This window comes from Taurulus bubalis (genome assembly GCF_910589615.1).
Source record: "Taurulus bubalis genome assembly, chromosome: 4".
In the NCBI taxonomy this organism is placed as follows: Eukaryota; Metazoa; Chordata; class Actinopteri; order Perciformes; family Cottidae; genus Taurulus; species Taurulus bubalis.
This window is the reverse complement of record NC_136592.1, coordinates 29,451,930-29,467,257: the sequence shown is the minus strand read 5'-3', so window position 1 is coordinate 29,467,257 and position 15,328 is coordinate 29,451,930. Positions and strand designations below refer to the sequence as shown.

Below are 15,328 nucleotides of genomic sequence, written 5' to 3'. Positions count from 1 at the left end.
CCTCAGGTCCTCGAGGGCGACAGCTTGCCTGCTTCAAAATGACCCTGTAGGGGAAAAGTATTCAATCTTTAATAAACTGCACTCAATATTACAGACAGTACATGTTCAAGTATCTGTTATTATGATATTTAAATTTAAAATGATGTTGCCACAAACTGAACACTCTCCTTTACTATCTCCTCTCGGACCAAGTGTATTCAAATACAATTTGACAACAGAAGATCTTTCCACGTGGGAGAAAATATTCAAATGGGTCATCTAAAAGCTGTTCCATGTCTGGGTTGTGTATGTCCCCGCACGCTGTCTTGTTAGCTGTCACAAACTTGTGCCTGTGAGAGTGGCTCCGAGGAGAGAGGATGGATTTGTAAGCACATGTGTAATGAAGGATATCTGGTCAATCAAGGCTTATTCATTCTTCGTGCCATTTTACTGATGAGCACGTGGCTGAACTGGCCAGCGGCCACAGGCTTTCAGTGCATTAGCAGGACGAGGACAACACGCAGACACAAACACAAACACACGCTCATGCACATACACAAATACTATGGCAGGCTATCCTTCATAAACCTTTTATAACTCTTTCATATCCCGTCCTAATTAGTAGCTTGTGTGCCCTTGATTGCAGGGAGGGTGTAACCATTTAATCCTTGGACGGATGGCCATGAGTGTGGTGAGCCACTAACTCTGGTTTTGTGTATGTTAAGCTTTATTTTTCATTCATGTGGAGGGAAATAATTAAATACATTACATCTCATTTCCTCAGCTGCACAGTTGTACTGGAAGATAATCACTCACATTGAAGTCTCATGATTAGTATTAATACTGTTTCATGTAGCGCTCAGCATGGAGGACGTTCCGGCGGGCTATGCTAGATGCTAGTGTTTTGGTCGGTCAGTCAGTTGTGACTGAAATATCTCTAACACTATTGGATGGATTTTCATGGAATTTGGGAAAGTGATTCGTGGCCCCAAGAGGACGAGTTGGGATAACTTTGAGCTCCTAATCCTTTATCTAGCACCATCATCGGATCAGATTCTACTTTGTCCAATATTTTGGTTTGTGACCAAATATCAACAAAACTGACATTCCCATTAGCCTCCGCTTTACTTTGGGTGTACTGCTAATTAAGGAAGTAGAAGAAAAAATACATTATGCTTAACCAAAGACAACAAGAGAGACCGCTGGCACACGTGTAGCCAAAGTTGAGAAATATCCAAAAGGTGTGCATACCCAAATGCGATTTAAAATGTTCAATGTGAAACAACGTGAACATGCTAGCATTAGCATTGTGAGAATGTTAGCGCTGCATGAGCGTAGACTTCTCTCTCTCGTCTTGTTTATTTCAGCAAAATCCACAAGGTGCCCCTTAAATATCAGATACAATCTCTCATCATGCACTGGGAAATGGTGGGAGTTGAGGAAAGTTTTGCACTCAGCAGGCGATCACGCCCCTTCTCCACCTCCGCCCTCAGACCAGTGCGGCTTTAATCTGCTGCAACGATGCCTGTTATGAGCTGTATCGGTAACTCCCCCTCACCACTCGCCTGTCTCATCAGCAGAGGGTAAAAGGAGGTCAGGCCCACTGGTCACATCAGCCAAAACCTGCTTCATTAAAGGAAGGTGGAGTAGGGATAGGGGGCTGTCCCCTTCCAAGGATAATTCTGTCACAAGGCTAATATGCTAAGTGTTGCATAAGTACATCACTGTGCCTCCCTATGTACATCATGTGGTGCTGGGAAGGACTTTAATTCCATGTGACAGGGACATTATGTTGTGAGGGTTCTCATGAGGGGGTGAGATAGGATTTGGGGCCAAGATTAGTCAGACCTGGATGTATTAGAGAGACAGGGACTCAGTTTCCTTCCCACAGACACAGAAAGACTTTTAAGTACCAATTGCGGCTTCCTTTTGAATAACGAACGCTTGAGAAAACAAGCTGCAAAACAGAAGATTGCAATCTCTGCTATTTTCTTTTACTGCTGCACAGGAGACTATCTGCTTTGATAGTTGTTCAGCGTGCAGATGTTGGCATCCTGAACAAATATTTACACATCGCGCTCATGTATCCTTTTACAAGCAGCTCAATCAATATTTACTCATGAGTCAAATGCAAACTGCTACAGTCCTCCACTGCCAGCTATAGTGGGGTGATAATAGCACAAATAGGATGGCTGCTTCGTATAGTGCTTCATCAGTTCAAAGCAGCAGAGAACATATCACAGCATTCATTATTCATTCTCATTTTTATAACCACTGAGATATTGGAGGCGAGCAGAAACACACATGTTGATTAATGCCTGGGCAAAATGAATAGCAAAGTTAACGTAATTATTGATTTACACACTTTAATCACAGGCAACTGGTTTTATATTGAACGCTGTTACTCCACCAAGCTTATGACTGTCATTATATCATTTTTTAAGACCGTCGTACAGTATGTATGCACAGAGCTAAACTTGCACTGTGCATAATCACGCTTTCTGGTCACATCTTTTGAAACTGTAGGGACTTGACCCTATGCCTCAGTGGCTTGTCTTGAATCTATCAAAGTGCTGAGGCAAAACTCAGCCGGCTGCTGTCAGAGATATGAAGAGCCAAAGAGGATGAGGTCACTCCGAAATTGTGCTATATTAGGTATTTCCATCCCTATAACTGTGTGCAGTAGCAAAAAAATTAAATAAATCCAAATGCAACCTGCAAATCCAGAACCGAAATCTCACTCCCTGAAAATCACATGAGAGTGAAACTGTTTGAAGCAACTCTGCTTGTAAAGTCTGACACAACGCAAGAAAAAACCCAGAAAAAGATGATGGAGCATGCAAGTTAAAACACGCAAATAGATCTGGTTTTCTCTGCAAAACCACCACTTAATCACAGCCATACATCCCTTTTCCACGCTCAAATGGATCTCACACTTACCCCCCAACTGATAGGGCTTCTTCACCTGACAGCAGCCGGGCCTTCCATGCCATGCAGAAATGCAAGCAGGCAATCCATACGTTTCCCACACACAACATGACAGAAGAGGAGAGGGCATGCTCGCATTCCTCTCATGTTCAAACCACCCCGAGCAGGTTGTGTTGTGGATGAGTGGGAGGGGATCGAGAGATAAGAGAGATATTGGATTTGCTCGATGTTAGTGCTTCAAGCTCTGTTGAATGATTTTTTTTCTTCTATTTGCCCTGATTTCTGCTCGTATCTTTTTGGCATGCATGCAGAAATGAAGTGAGTGTGCAGGTGACTGCGCTAGCAGGATTAGTATGGTGTTCAGTCCTTCACTGATCTAATTTTAGGACACATCATGCTTTCCACCCCTATCACCAGACGCGTGTTTATTTTGTACAGGATTCATGTCAAATAGTGAGGTGAGGATGGGAGACGATGGAGAACAGGTAATCCTCTTTTTGTGTTTTCCATTGCACGTACAAGCATAATCTAGCTATGATGAATTATAGAGGGCTACATCTATTTCATAGTATTAAAGATAGCATCAAGGTCTTATATGCTGTTTTAGACTCTGCAGTGCAGCGTTGGGGGGCTTAGAGATTGCTTCTCTATCAGCTTCATTATGATGACCGTTCTGCCCTTTGAGTGTAATGAGTCTGCCTCTCAAGAGGGAGGAAGGGGGTCTTGGTTGGTCATTCCTTCCTTTTCCTTGTGCTTTGTTACACACACACACACACACACACACACACACACACACACACACCTACACACATGCATGCACGCACGCACGCACACACACATGCGCATACACACGCTATCTGAGGGCATGAAAAAGGTACACAAGCGCTGGACGTGACCGGACAGTACAATAGCAGTGTTTATGATTTAAGTTGATGTCTGCTTTCTCTTTGAAGTCACCTCTGCAGACATGGAAGGATTGTCAATAGGAGACGACAAGTGATGTAATAAACTGCACTCAATGACATGGAATAACACGCAGCTTTCATGCATATTTCATGCTAGTGGTCTAATACATCATGCACGACAAAGCACTTGGAATACAAGGAATGTTGGAGGATGTCACACATCTACTGCCTCTGTAAAGTTGCCCACTGTTTAAATGTGGCTATGACTGTGAGCACAGTTTTTTTATAGCCCTGCTAGCGGTTGGAGATGGCATTGTCGGTGGGTTGGTCGGTTCACCACTTTGGTCCAGACTGAAATAGCTCAGCAACTATGGGATGGATTGCCATGAGGTCTACAGAGGATGAATCCCAACGACTTTGGTGATCCACTGACATGTCCTCTAGCCCCGCTGTGAGGTTTACACTTGTGATTTTTAGTCAAATGTCTCAACAGTTATTGGGTGGACACAAATAGCAACGGATGAAATGCGCTACTTTTCATGATCCTCGTTTTTAATTTGTTGTAAGCTTTGGTTTATGACCAAATACATGCACACAAAAAAACATCCCCATTCCCATCAGCCTCAGCAGGACCTTTAGTTTCTCTGCTAATTATCTAATTATCTGAGATGGTGATAATAAACCTGATATCTGGATAGCATCCGGATGTTAGCATTGTCATTTGCAGTATGTAGCCCCACAGAGCCATGAGCATGACTTTAGACTCTTGTTCAAGAATCATAACATTGAAAGAGCTATTCAAAGGGTCAGCAGCAAAGAGAAAACACAGGTGAAGATGTGACAGTTTTTTCTGAAGCGGTCCAACAACAACTTTCCCTGTGCTGATAAAAGCTCCACTCAGGGGTAAGGACACAATGTAGAGCAGTGGTTCTCAAATGGGGGTATGCAGTATTTTTAAATAAATATATTTAAAATAAGCATCTACTAAAAAATCTTTTAAAATAGCTATATAATAAATATTCAATAAAACATAAGTGTAAGTTTATAAACTTAATTGTACATATTCTATATTAAATCAGACACTGATGGCACAACGCTGTGTACTACATCTTACAAAATGACATGGCAAAAAGGCTTTGCACTGGTCAGGGCAATAGAGCATACCCAAGGCAAGGACATGTGACCTGAACGTTATGGTCTATTTTCAATATATAATTTATGAAAATGTAAGCACAGTTAAAATGCAGAGAGTGTGCAAATTATGATTGAAAAGAATGTCTGAGGCAAATAGTAATCAATTAAATGATATCCATATTTTGCCTTTGGGCATTAAGCAGAGATGACCCATATTCACACAGAGAGTTCATTGATAGTGACATATCTCGGGGTATTTCAAATGTCACATAACTCGCAGCGATGCGTCATGTGTAGGCCTTCACTCAAAAGTAGTTCAAGTCGGAAATGGTTTGAAGTCAAAGAGCACTGCAATTCTGAGAAAGTAAACAATCAAGGAGCTTGTCATCATTTTCTTGTCCACTGAATGCGTAAAAGAAAAGGCCTCAGAATTGAAAGTGTATAGCAAAAAATATATGATGCCCGTTCCCAACAATGTGGGATGTTGGTTTTTCAACGGCAGACATCATGTTAATCATATCATATTAGTCTTGTGTGGATATTGACAGGAGGGAACAAGAAATGAGAGGTCAAGACAGAAAGAAAAAGAGTGGGGGAGGAAAGGAGCGTCTGGACACTCAGACGTTGTGACTGGAAAAGAGACGGAAATGAAAAGAATGAAGATGCTGATTAGGATTACGTAGATTTAAAGTGTCAGTGCCGTGAAAATAGATCTTCACACGTTTTTTTGTTGCCTAATTTAGAGGCACAGTTTTGTGGATAGCCGCAATCTCCAGTTTGAAGATGCAACCTCTTTTCTCCGTCATCTTGAGCAGCTTTGTCTGCAGTAAACAAGCCACAGTAAAGGGGAATAGAGGACAGGACACTTACATCAACAGAGCGCAAACATCATTCTGTCACCTGACATGTTGGCACGGATTCTCCCGGACCAGATAATGGACAAGAAAACTAGTTTGTTGTGGCCCCCGCAGTGAAGAGTGTGGACATAAATGCACAAAATCTCCATCAACTCCAAACACCTCAACATAATGACATTGTAAAAGCAACACTTCTAGAGTCCTGGGGCTTTTATGGGATGCTGACACACCACCAGAAAAACAAACTCTTAACTCAGGAAGTATGCTTCTCCAGTCTGTATAACAATGTGTGTACGATGGGCTAGGCAGGATAGTACGGAAATGCAGCACTGACCAACACTCTGTTTAATTAAAGATCCTCTTGGCTCTCACAAGTGCTTTGAACAATTTGACGCTGTGGTGATTCGAGACGTATGATCAGCCTGGACCAATGGTACGAGCCCAACTATTCTCTCTTGGGTCTAATTTATTGATGCGCCAGGACTCGGTGCAAGCTTTACTGTACGCGCATGTGCTTATGAAAGCTTTGATTTATATTTTTTCCGCCCACGCCTCAGCATGTCTCTCCCCGGGGACAAAGCACCAACCATTTTTAACCTCTGATTCCTTCATGGTATCAATCTGCACCGACTCTTATGCACTCCTCTGTCACCCATTATGGGTGCTGTATCAGCCCAGAGAGTGGAATCATGGCATGCTGTCCTAATTTGGACTGTTTTAATCCTTAGTGCTTGACGTCTCACGTCTGGTGGCAACGCTAAGCTGCTAATGCGCGCTGTCCCCTCCTTCGGCTGACATGACCACAATCATTCCTGAAAATAACCATGAACATAGCAGGGCACATGGCAACGATGCACCACCTACACCTGCGTGTTGTGCTCAGTCAGTGTCCCAGGACATGCAGTAGAGTCTGTGCTGCTGGTTTTGTGTTGCACTTAGAGCGTAATCGCAAGATGGGAGACATGCGATGGCCTCCAAAAAACTTCTTAACGACTTCAGACTTTGGAGTGTACATCGTCCTCAGTAAAGCAGATGTCCAGCTGTGTGTGTGTGTGTGTGTGTGCACCAAAGAGACCTTCTCTGTCACCTCCTCTAGCCTTTCCCCTCCTCCTTCTTGAATATCAATGAGTAACCTGAGACACAACCACATGGTAGTTTAAGAAGTGCAGAGCCTCAGTTACATCATCATCAGACTTATGAAATGCACACAAAAAAAACACAAATACAGAGAATACAATTTAGATAAAATTCAAAGTCCCTTGTGTTGATCCCGTACGGTATATGTCTGCAGTCACAACTTCCGTAGAAAGTGCATGAATATTGTAATTCTGTCAATAGGTCTGAGTGCAAAGGTGATGCTAAAGCTTGGGACGAAAAGTCAAATCTATACACTTCTTTAAAGCACCTTAGCCTTAAATTGATTTTCACTGAGGATTTTGCATCTAATAGAGAGACTAAAAGAAAAACTTAACCTATTTTCATCAAGAATAGATTCCTTGTTTATTAATGTCTTAAATTCAGAGTCAAACAGAGCACACTTCTCCCACGTTCGTGCAAGCTTTCACACAACAGGTTTTTTTTACATTTAAGTATGAAAGTAATTGCTGTGAACAAAATTTGTCACATCAGTCTCCTCTGTGCTTGCTCTCCCACAGCAGCCATCTACGGATGTGTGTTTACATACAGCTTAAAGCTTGAATCCTTATGCACCGGCAGGACCAGAAAGATCAGCTGAGAACTCAGCCTTCACACACACATACGCACACACACTAGAATACACAATGGAGAAGAAGAAAAAACAGGAAGCTTCTGTCCACAGTGCCCATAGCAATGGCACAGTCTGTATTTGTCAAGTGTGATCCATCTCAAGGAGATTGTTGTATCCTTTTACTTAAAAATAGAGGTTGAGGACAGAAGAAGCAGAGACTCGGAGGGGATGTGGGGATTTTGAGCAGGGGTGAGCATAAGGTGAAGGCTCTTTTGAGATGCAGCCCATCACTGAATACATCCAGCAACCCTCTGTCTTCCCATTTTTTCTTCATTTCTCCTTCAGCACCTGGCTGCACTGCATTCTGTTCACAGCCTTTCCACCTCCGTCTTCTCTTCCTCCACCAAGGCTGGTGCCAACCGACGGCATCACTATAGTCTGCGCTTCATCAATGACGTTAAGCCTCTTTTCCTTCCACCCCCACTCCTCCTCTTTACCCCACTCTGCTCTCCGTGGAAAGAGGAAACTGGGGCTAAATCATTGTTAGAAGAGGAAGAAAAAAATAAGGCATCTCCCTTACCTTGCCGTCTCGTGAAGAGGAGAGCCTCTCTCCTTCAGGAAGGATTGGAAGCGGGAGTACGCACACACACACACACACACACACACACACACACTCGCATACACTATTATACACTCGCATTCACACACATACACTCACACATGGACATACACGCTCTCTCTCATGCAGAGACGAGGAGTGCTGGCTCTCAAGCAAGCGCACACTGCAGGCTGCCGCTTGCCTGGGAAAGCCTGATGCGTTCCTCCCTCCAGGCAGAAGCACACACTGCCATCTCAAAGGCTCTTTGTTGGGGTTGATTCATCCCCGGCTCCGTGGCTGAGTGCTGGTCCGTGTGCCGGTGCTTGCTCCTGGGGACACAGGGTGACCGTACAAAGGAGGGGAAACGCCATGAAGGGGAAAGACAGCATCCAGGAGGAGAGACTATCACGGCCCCATACAGCTCCTTCCATCCCCCCCCTCTCCCGCTCCGTCTCTGGCTCGCTGTCGCTCTCTTTCTCTCTCTCTCTCTCTCTCTCTCTCTCTCTCTCTCTCTCTCTCTCTCACACACACACACACACACACACACACTCCCTCCCTCCTCCTTTTCCATCCCTCTCTCTTTATCACTTCCCTCCTTCTCTACCTCCTCCCACTCCCTCATTGGGCTGCAAAAGAATTGATAGCAGCGTGCGCATGTGTGTGTGTGTTTTGTTTTAAAGCTGGTTTCTAGTGACTGTAAGGTGAGGAGAGCTCCACTACACCTCATCACCTGGGATACCTTTCACCCACCTCCCTGCCTTGCACCGTGCTCCCTCTGGCTCCTTTGCACGCAACGTGGGCGACACGAGAACACGAGGGTGCCGCTGCGTTGCTGCTGTTCAGTCAAATGCATTATCCATTGAATGACAGGGTCAGGGATGGCAGATGGCGGGAGGGGTTTTTGTATCTGTGCGCGTTAAGTGTGTGTGTGTGGGGGGGGGGGGGGGGGGGGGGTGGATTTCTGTTGAGGGTGCAATCATCACGCTTACAATCTCGTTGCAGTCCCTTGTGACCCAAAAATCATTGTGTATGAAGAAACTGAAGTTGCAACACTGCCCCAGTAGCGTCCTCATTATTTGACTGAAGCATTCCCTTCTCCTTTCACCACAATCATTTCCTGAATTATTTATACAACCAGACACAAAGCAGGGAAATGTATTAGGGTCAAGTCATGCAGAAATTGCTGGCAAAGTGAGTCAGATTTGGGGCATACATGTTATACATGGGGTTTTGATATGATGAATTGCTTGCAAAGGATTGATAACAAGCTTAAATGGCGATGTTCCTCCTCACACATCAAATGAACTCAAGTGAAAAAGGCTCCACTGAACCAATCTGCATGACAAAGACAGATTTGCCTGTTGGGGGTCTAGCAGACACAACCCCTCCCTCTCTTTCACTCTTACTTGTCAGCACTATTGTCCCAGATATCTTTTTGCTTTTTTACTGCTTTGCACAATTTATTTTCCTGATTTCTTTTAAGCTCAGAGCTGAGAACAGCCATTTTGTAATAGATGTCTTTATGCAAAAAAAAAAAAAGGTAGTTATCACAAAAGCAGTCCTGTTTGCTCTCGAAGGGAACCTGAATGGGTCAAAAGGTCAATTAATGAAACACGTCTGCTATCATGATCGGGTTTACTGAACCTGAGCCTTGAAAATAATTACTGCAATTACATAATAAGAACTAATTTACATAGGTCATTCTAAAAAATTTAATTTATTTTATTTATTTATTTTTGTCTCCCTCTCTTGGCCTAAATACAGTTTAAATTTAAAACAAATTTGATTTGAACCCCCCTCCTCCCCTCCGCCCCTATTTGGATGAATAGTGGAAAACAGCTTGTGATGTAAAAAAGGTGACAAGCAGTCTTAAACCAGTGTCATTAAAATGAAAGCCTGGGGGGGTGTTGTATAAGAGATACTGCCTTAATTGTTTGCATTTCAATTTGTTCTATTGTTTAGGATGAATTTGTTAGGATTACATCAGAGGTTATCAGGGTTCATACAGTTAAAGCAAATGTAATTTTATTTCAAATTCCATTGACATTTCTAGATGACCTATAAATCCATTTAATTTTCTATAAGAGTAAGGAAACTACAGTTATTGAGACAACACTTGTGTCATAATATGGAAGCCTATTTCTGCTCAGAGAAGAAAAAGATAGATGACAAGTAAACAAAAATAATGTCATAATTATGACACAAAACGTCACAATTATGACGTCAAAGTCAAACTTGTCAAAAATGTTGATATAGTAGGTCAAAATGAAGGGATACTAAGTAAAAATGATGAGCTAATATGAGTTATTTTCATCATGAATAACTTTTTCCTCAATAAATTGGTCTCATGATTTGCTGCTGCACTTTTGGAGGCTCTTTCTTCTCCATGCCTGCATGGCGAGCCAAAGGGCAGAATGGCGAGCCAAGGTCATCTTGATGCAGCGTCCACTCACTTCTAAGTGAAGTAGAGGCTTAGGCATGCGAAGGCACACCGTACAAGTAGGTTACGAGCTCTGACTGTATGGGCCATGAGTGTTCCTGTCCATCAAAGTAACAAAAGCTCTTCTCTGAGGGCCCGTCCAAAGCGCATTAAGGAAAGGTAGCTTGCTTGTACCATCTGTCCACTGCAGTAAGGGAGAGCTATGGATTTTCTGTCTGAGACGCTATCAGAGTCACTGGTTGCTTGCTTTCATGAGATTAGCTTTTAATAAATTCTGCCAAATAGCGAACGATAGAGGATGCATTATGATGTGGTTATGCTGTGTTATTATGATGGGAGTGCATCATGTTGCGTATCATTTATCACAGAATTTCAGCTGCTCTCAGTGCAAAGCCAAAATTTAAAGTAGACAGTTTGGGAACTCACCAGTTGAGAGGATCTTGGCTGGCAGTGTCATATTTCCAGAATGAGATTAAAGTCTGTTCCTCCAGTGCTCCATGAGCATGTAACAGCAGCAACAGTCCGTTCCACAGTACATCAGGGTAGTGACCTTTTGGGGATAGCCAAGGCCTGCTCTGCCCACAACTGCAAGGGTGGATTTCACTTGCTAATGAGCCAACCACCTATCTACTAGCCGTCCATCAAGTCTGCCTGTGAGCTGCCGGGGTGTGAAGTACATCCCATCATTACAGTAGATTAGGTTTACTCCCACCATTTTAGTCAGCGGGCTTCTGGGTAATGTCTCCTGGACAATGATCAACATTTAGCCAGCAGAATGCATGATTTGCTAATAAGTCTTATGCCTGGTGTTGGGATTTCTTAAAAAACACAAGGACACCCTGCAGTGAGAACGTTAAATTAAGTCATGAGAATAAGTAGCAATAATGATGACATGTATGACTATGTAATGCAGAATGTTTCTGTTTGTATTCATGCCCACCAATGTTGACTCTTTAAACTGCTGCAACAGATAACAGTCGGCACTAAATTGGTCTTGCTCCCCATTAGTAATCCAAATACCGTGAAAAGAAAACAATTCATGATTCCCCTTGCATGCTGCTTGCATGCTTCCTGCTGACACAGCATTACTAAAAGAAACTTCCCTAGTCAGCCAGACATTTTAACAAGTTTATTGAACACTGACGATACATGGCCTAGAAGGGACATTTCACTCAGACTGAGACAATAAACCAGGTAATCACGTCACTGAAGCCGTCTTTCGACTGTGATCAAATTGTTGTGTAACATCTGGTCAAGAAATACTGAAAAAGACAGATCAATTTAAAAAGGCAAAACACTGTTCTTAAGAACAAGGCAATTAGGAAAAATAGACAATTGGAGTAAGCGGGAAATCAGGGATAAGTGTGACTAGTATGTCTGTAGCAGAGCTGTGGTGACCAAATCTATTTAGTATTTACAAGGAGCAGACATTTGACAATACAACAAATCCAGTTAGCCTTTAAATACTACTGTGAAGTATATGTTAGTACTTTTTTGTTGTTAAAATTGTGTAAATGATTATCCAAGATGTTATCAGTTTTCGGTATTTTGTAATGAATTAAATGACATTGAACGAGTGTTTCTATTATTTGGTCATATTCTAATGAACCCAACAACTAAAGGACTGTGCCTTCAGGCTAAAGCTCGTCTTTTTCTTCTCTGAGAAACTGGATCTCTAGGAACAACATATATACAGCACAGCAGGATGAACTATACATCACATTAACTACATGATACTTGCAGATAATATCTTGTTGAAATGAAAAATCTCAAAGAAAAGAAGAAGAGAAAAAAAAGCAATACAAATTTCAGTCTTTTTAGATGCATCAGTTTGAAGCATTGGAACTCGCTGGATCCTTTTGACCACTGACGTCCTGGGTCATTTTTTTGAAGTAGCGTTCAGCACGCAGTTCCTCAAAGCAGAATTCAGTGGCGCCGCTGAGCAGCAGCTCTTTACAGTACATGCTCTGCTCCTGCCGTTTTCCCGATTCTGCCTCCATCTGTTGCTGATGGTGCTCCTGTAGTCTCTTTAAAGGAGTTTCCTCTTTGCGGGGTTTACGTGCTGATAAAACTGTGTTCACTGCCGGGTTTATCTTACAAGGAGTCCTGAGGGGGGAAAGGGAAAATACCAGATCATATCAAATACATCATACTCACATAACCTGAGGAGGATAAACTCAGATCAGACTGTACTTGGAAATAAGTCCCGAATAGGGCTTCAAATTACATTTATTTTAATTATTGAATTATCTGTTCATTTTTTTTTTACCAATTGTGTAGTTTATTAAAAGGGCCAGAAGTAATGATAACTGTGATAAATGGCCACAACCCATGTAATATTACAATGGCAAGCAGAAAATCATCAATAATTGAGAAGTTGAAACAGCTTTACTTAATGATCAAAATGGTTTAATTCATGAATTTCAGTGATAGTCATTCATTTCAGGAATATGTTGCTTCTTATTATCATGAACCCAAATGTGTGATAAAAATGAAATGTTCAGCAAAGTAAAGCAACCAATCCAAACTGCAGGTAAAAGAGTCTCGTCACTCACATTGTTGGAGGCTGGTCTGACTCCTCAACAAATGGTTGAAACGTGGGTTTCGGAGGCGGCGGGGCCATAACAGTATGTCCGAATTTGGATTTCTGGGGGATCTGTGGTACAGACACCTTAAATTAACATCACTGGATTACACATTTAAATCAACTGACGGAACACCTGTTTGTCTCATACCTTGACATCAGACCATTTTTCCGGCTTCTGCTCGTTCTCCTTTGCCCTGGAAGTGGGAGGGGCCGCCCAAGACTCTAACTTGGGCTCTGAAGGGCCAGCAATTTGAGTCTTATTCTCATCAAAGACCACCAAACGCCTGTTTGAAGTAGCATTGCCGAGGACAGGAGCACCAAGTGACTGCATGCCTCTAGAAATACCTGTTCACAAAACACATTAGACATTAAAATGACTCACTTAAAACAGACATTGCTGATATTTGAAGGCGCTGGGGAACTGGGAATATCAGCTCAACGTTTCACAACAGATTTTCTTTGTTTATTTACTTCTGATCGAAGACCCCACTCTGTTGATGGGGGCGATGGTCTTTTTCTTTCCTCTGCGTTTGAGGTCGGCAAGAGAAACTCTCTCAGGTTGTTTAGGTTGTTGCTCGTCATCACTGTCCTCATCCACATTCATCATTACCTGCCGGGACACACGTGCCTGCAAAGCCCTACGAAGAACAATACAAAAGATTGTGATTCTGAAACATTTTTTTATACTATATGTCAAAGTTTACTGGATAAATTCGTACTTGTGAAACTGCAGGAGCTTATCATGCGGCTCCGCAAACTTCTTGAATCCTTCCTGGTAGACCAAGTCTGCTTTGCGACAGTTGCCCTGATCCTCATATTCTTCAGACCAAGCGATGTAGAGGGATGCCTGTGTCACTCCTATTCCCTGAGCCTGCATGTACCTGTATATGTCCATGGGCTCCGGGCAGTTCTTTGCCTAATGACACACAATACACATGTTTAGCAAAGGTTATTACGTCTGCATCGGTTTGTCAAAGTAGCAAACCCAGTCAGAGGTTAAAATATTAAACGTACAAATTTGATCCAGAGTTCAACATAGCGAGGGTCTTCGTGATATTTCTTTTCCTCTGTGAATCTGGTCACAGCCCGTTCCAATAGTGTGGCGAGGTTGCTCTCCTTTCCTCCCTGAGGGAAGGTTTGCTCTGTCCAGTTGATATACCTGTAAAAGACATGTGAGGATTACAAATTAAACCTCTCATATTTAAGAGCAGCACGTATGAATACACTTTACGGTTGACATATTTGACTTACCGATCCCAAACATCAAGTGGATCATCTCCTTCATAAATTCGTAGTTCAGACTCAAAGGCCCTGGAGAAGGCAAGGCAAGGCAAGTTTATTTGTATAGCACATTTCAACAACAAGGCGATTCAAAGTGCTTCACATAAAACCATTAAAAGCATCAAAAACATAATGCAGATTTAAAAACAGTTAAGAAAACATTAAAACAGTCAAAAAGCAAAATAAAAGTAGAAACATTATAAAAACATAAAAAATAAAAGTTGCAGTGCAGTTTAAGAAATAAAATGCAGAGAAATAAAAAGCCAGAAGCATCCATTATCATGAGAAAACTGCTGGGAAAAAGTGTATGACAGAAATTGCTTTCACCCATTCGGGGGAAATTTCTGAAATAGATAATCCATACTGTCTCTGCTGGTTGATGGCAGAGCTCAGACCCTCCTGCTGTTGACTGAGCGCCTGATGCAAGGCTGATACGTCTCTGCCCCGCCGCAGTGGCTGGATGTTTTCTTTGCTTAGCTCCCATTCCACATCTCCTCCTTCTGCCATTGTGGAAATTAAAACTGGATTCCTGCTAACACAAAGGTATCACTGACTCAATATGCTATTATGTATTAAAACGTACCCCATTGTAGTGCTCAAGTTGGCATAAAACATGCTTTAAGTAGGACAGTATAGAGAGATGTGAGAGTCTGTGGATCTAAAGCCTAAATTCTCTATAATAGTTGTTTCTGCAGAGAATAATACTTACTAATATCTAAAACTATCTTGCATATGCTCTGGTGTAGACTGATGATCTTTTCACCGAATACAATTTGGGTAGAAGATTTATTTGCTATCATTAAGCCATTTATCAAGGAAAGTGCTAAACGTCCGATGGTTCTATCCTTTCCAATGTATTCATTTGCAGTTTGTGTTTGTTTTATAGAATTGTGAACTGTATATTTGGGGGT

General features: G+C 42.3%; 1 protein-coding gene across 1 annotated transcript; it reads right to left on the bottom strand.

The window, feature by feature from the left end:
• Positions 1-8,278: 8,278 nt before the first annotated feature.
• bub1bb (BUB1 mitotic checkpoint serine/threonine kinase Bb) lies at positions 8,279-14,924 on the bottom strand (the record flags this gene model as incomplete). Its single annotated transcript, XM_079216818.1, has 10 exons — positions 8,279-8,438; positions 8,849-8,891; positions 12,414-12,655; positions 13,105-13,205; positions 13,285-13,481; positions 13,608-13,774; positions 13,856-14,052; positions 14,151-14,295; positions 14,388-14,447; positions 14,782-14,924. The coding sequence occupies 10 exons, from the start codon at positions 14,922-14,924 to the stop codon at positions 8,279-8,281; spliced, it is 1,455 nt and encodes a 484-aa protein (XP_079072944.1).
• Between the last annotated feature and the right edge of the window lie 404 nt (positions 14,925-15,328).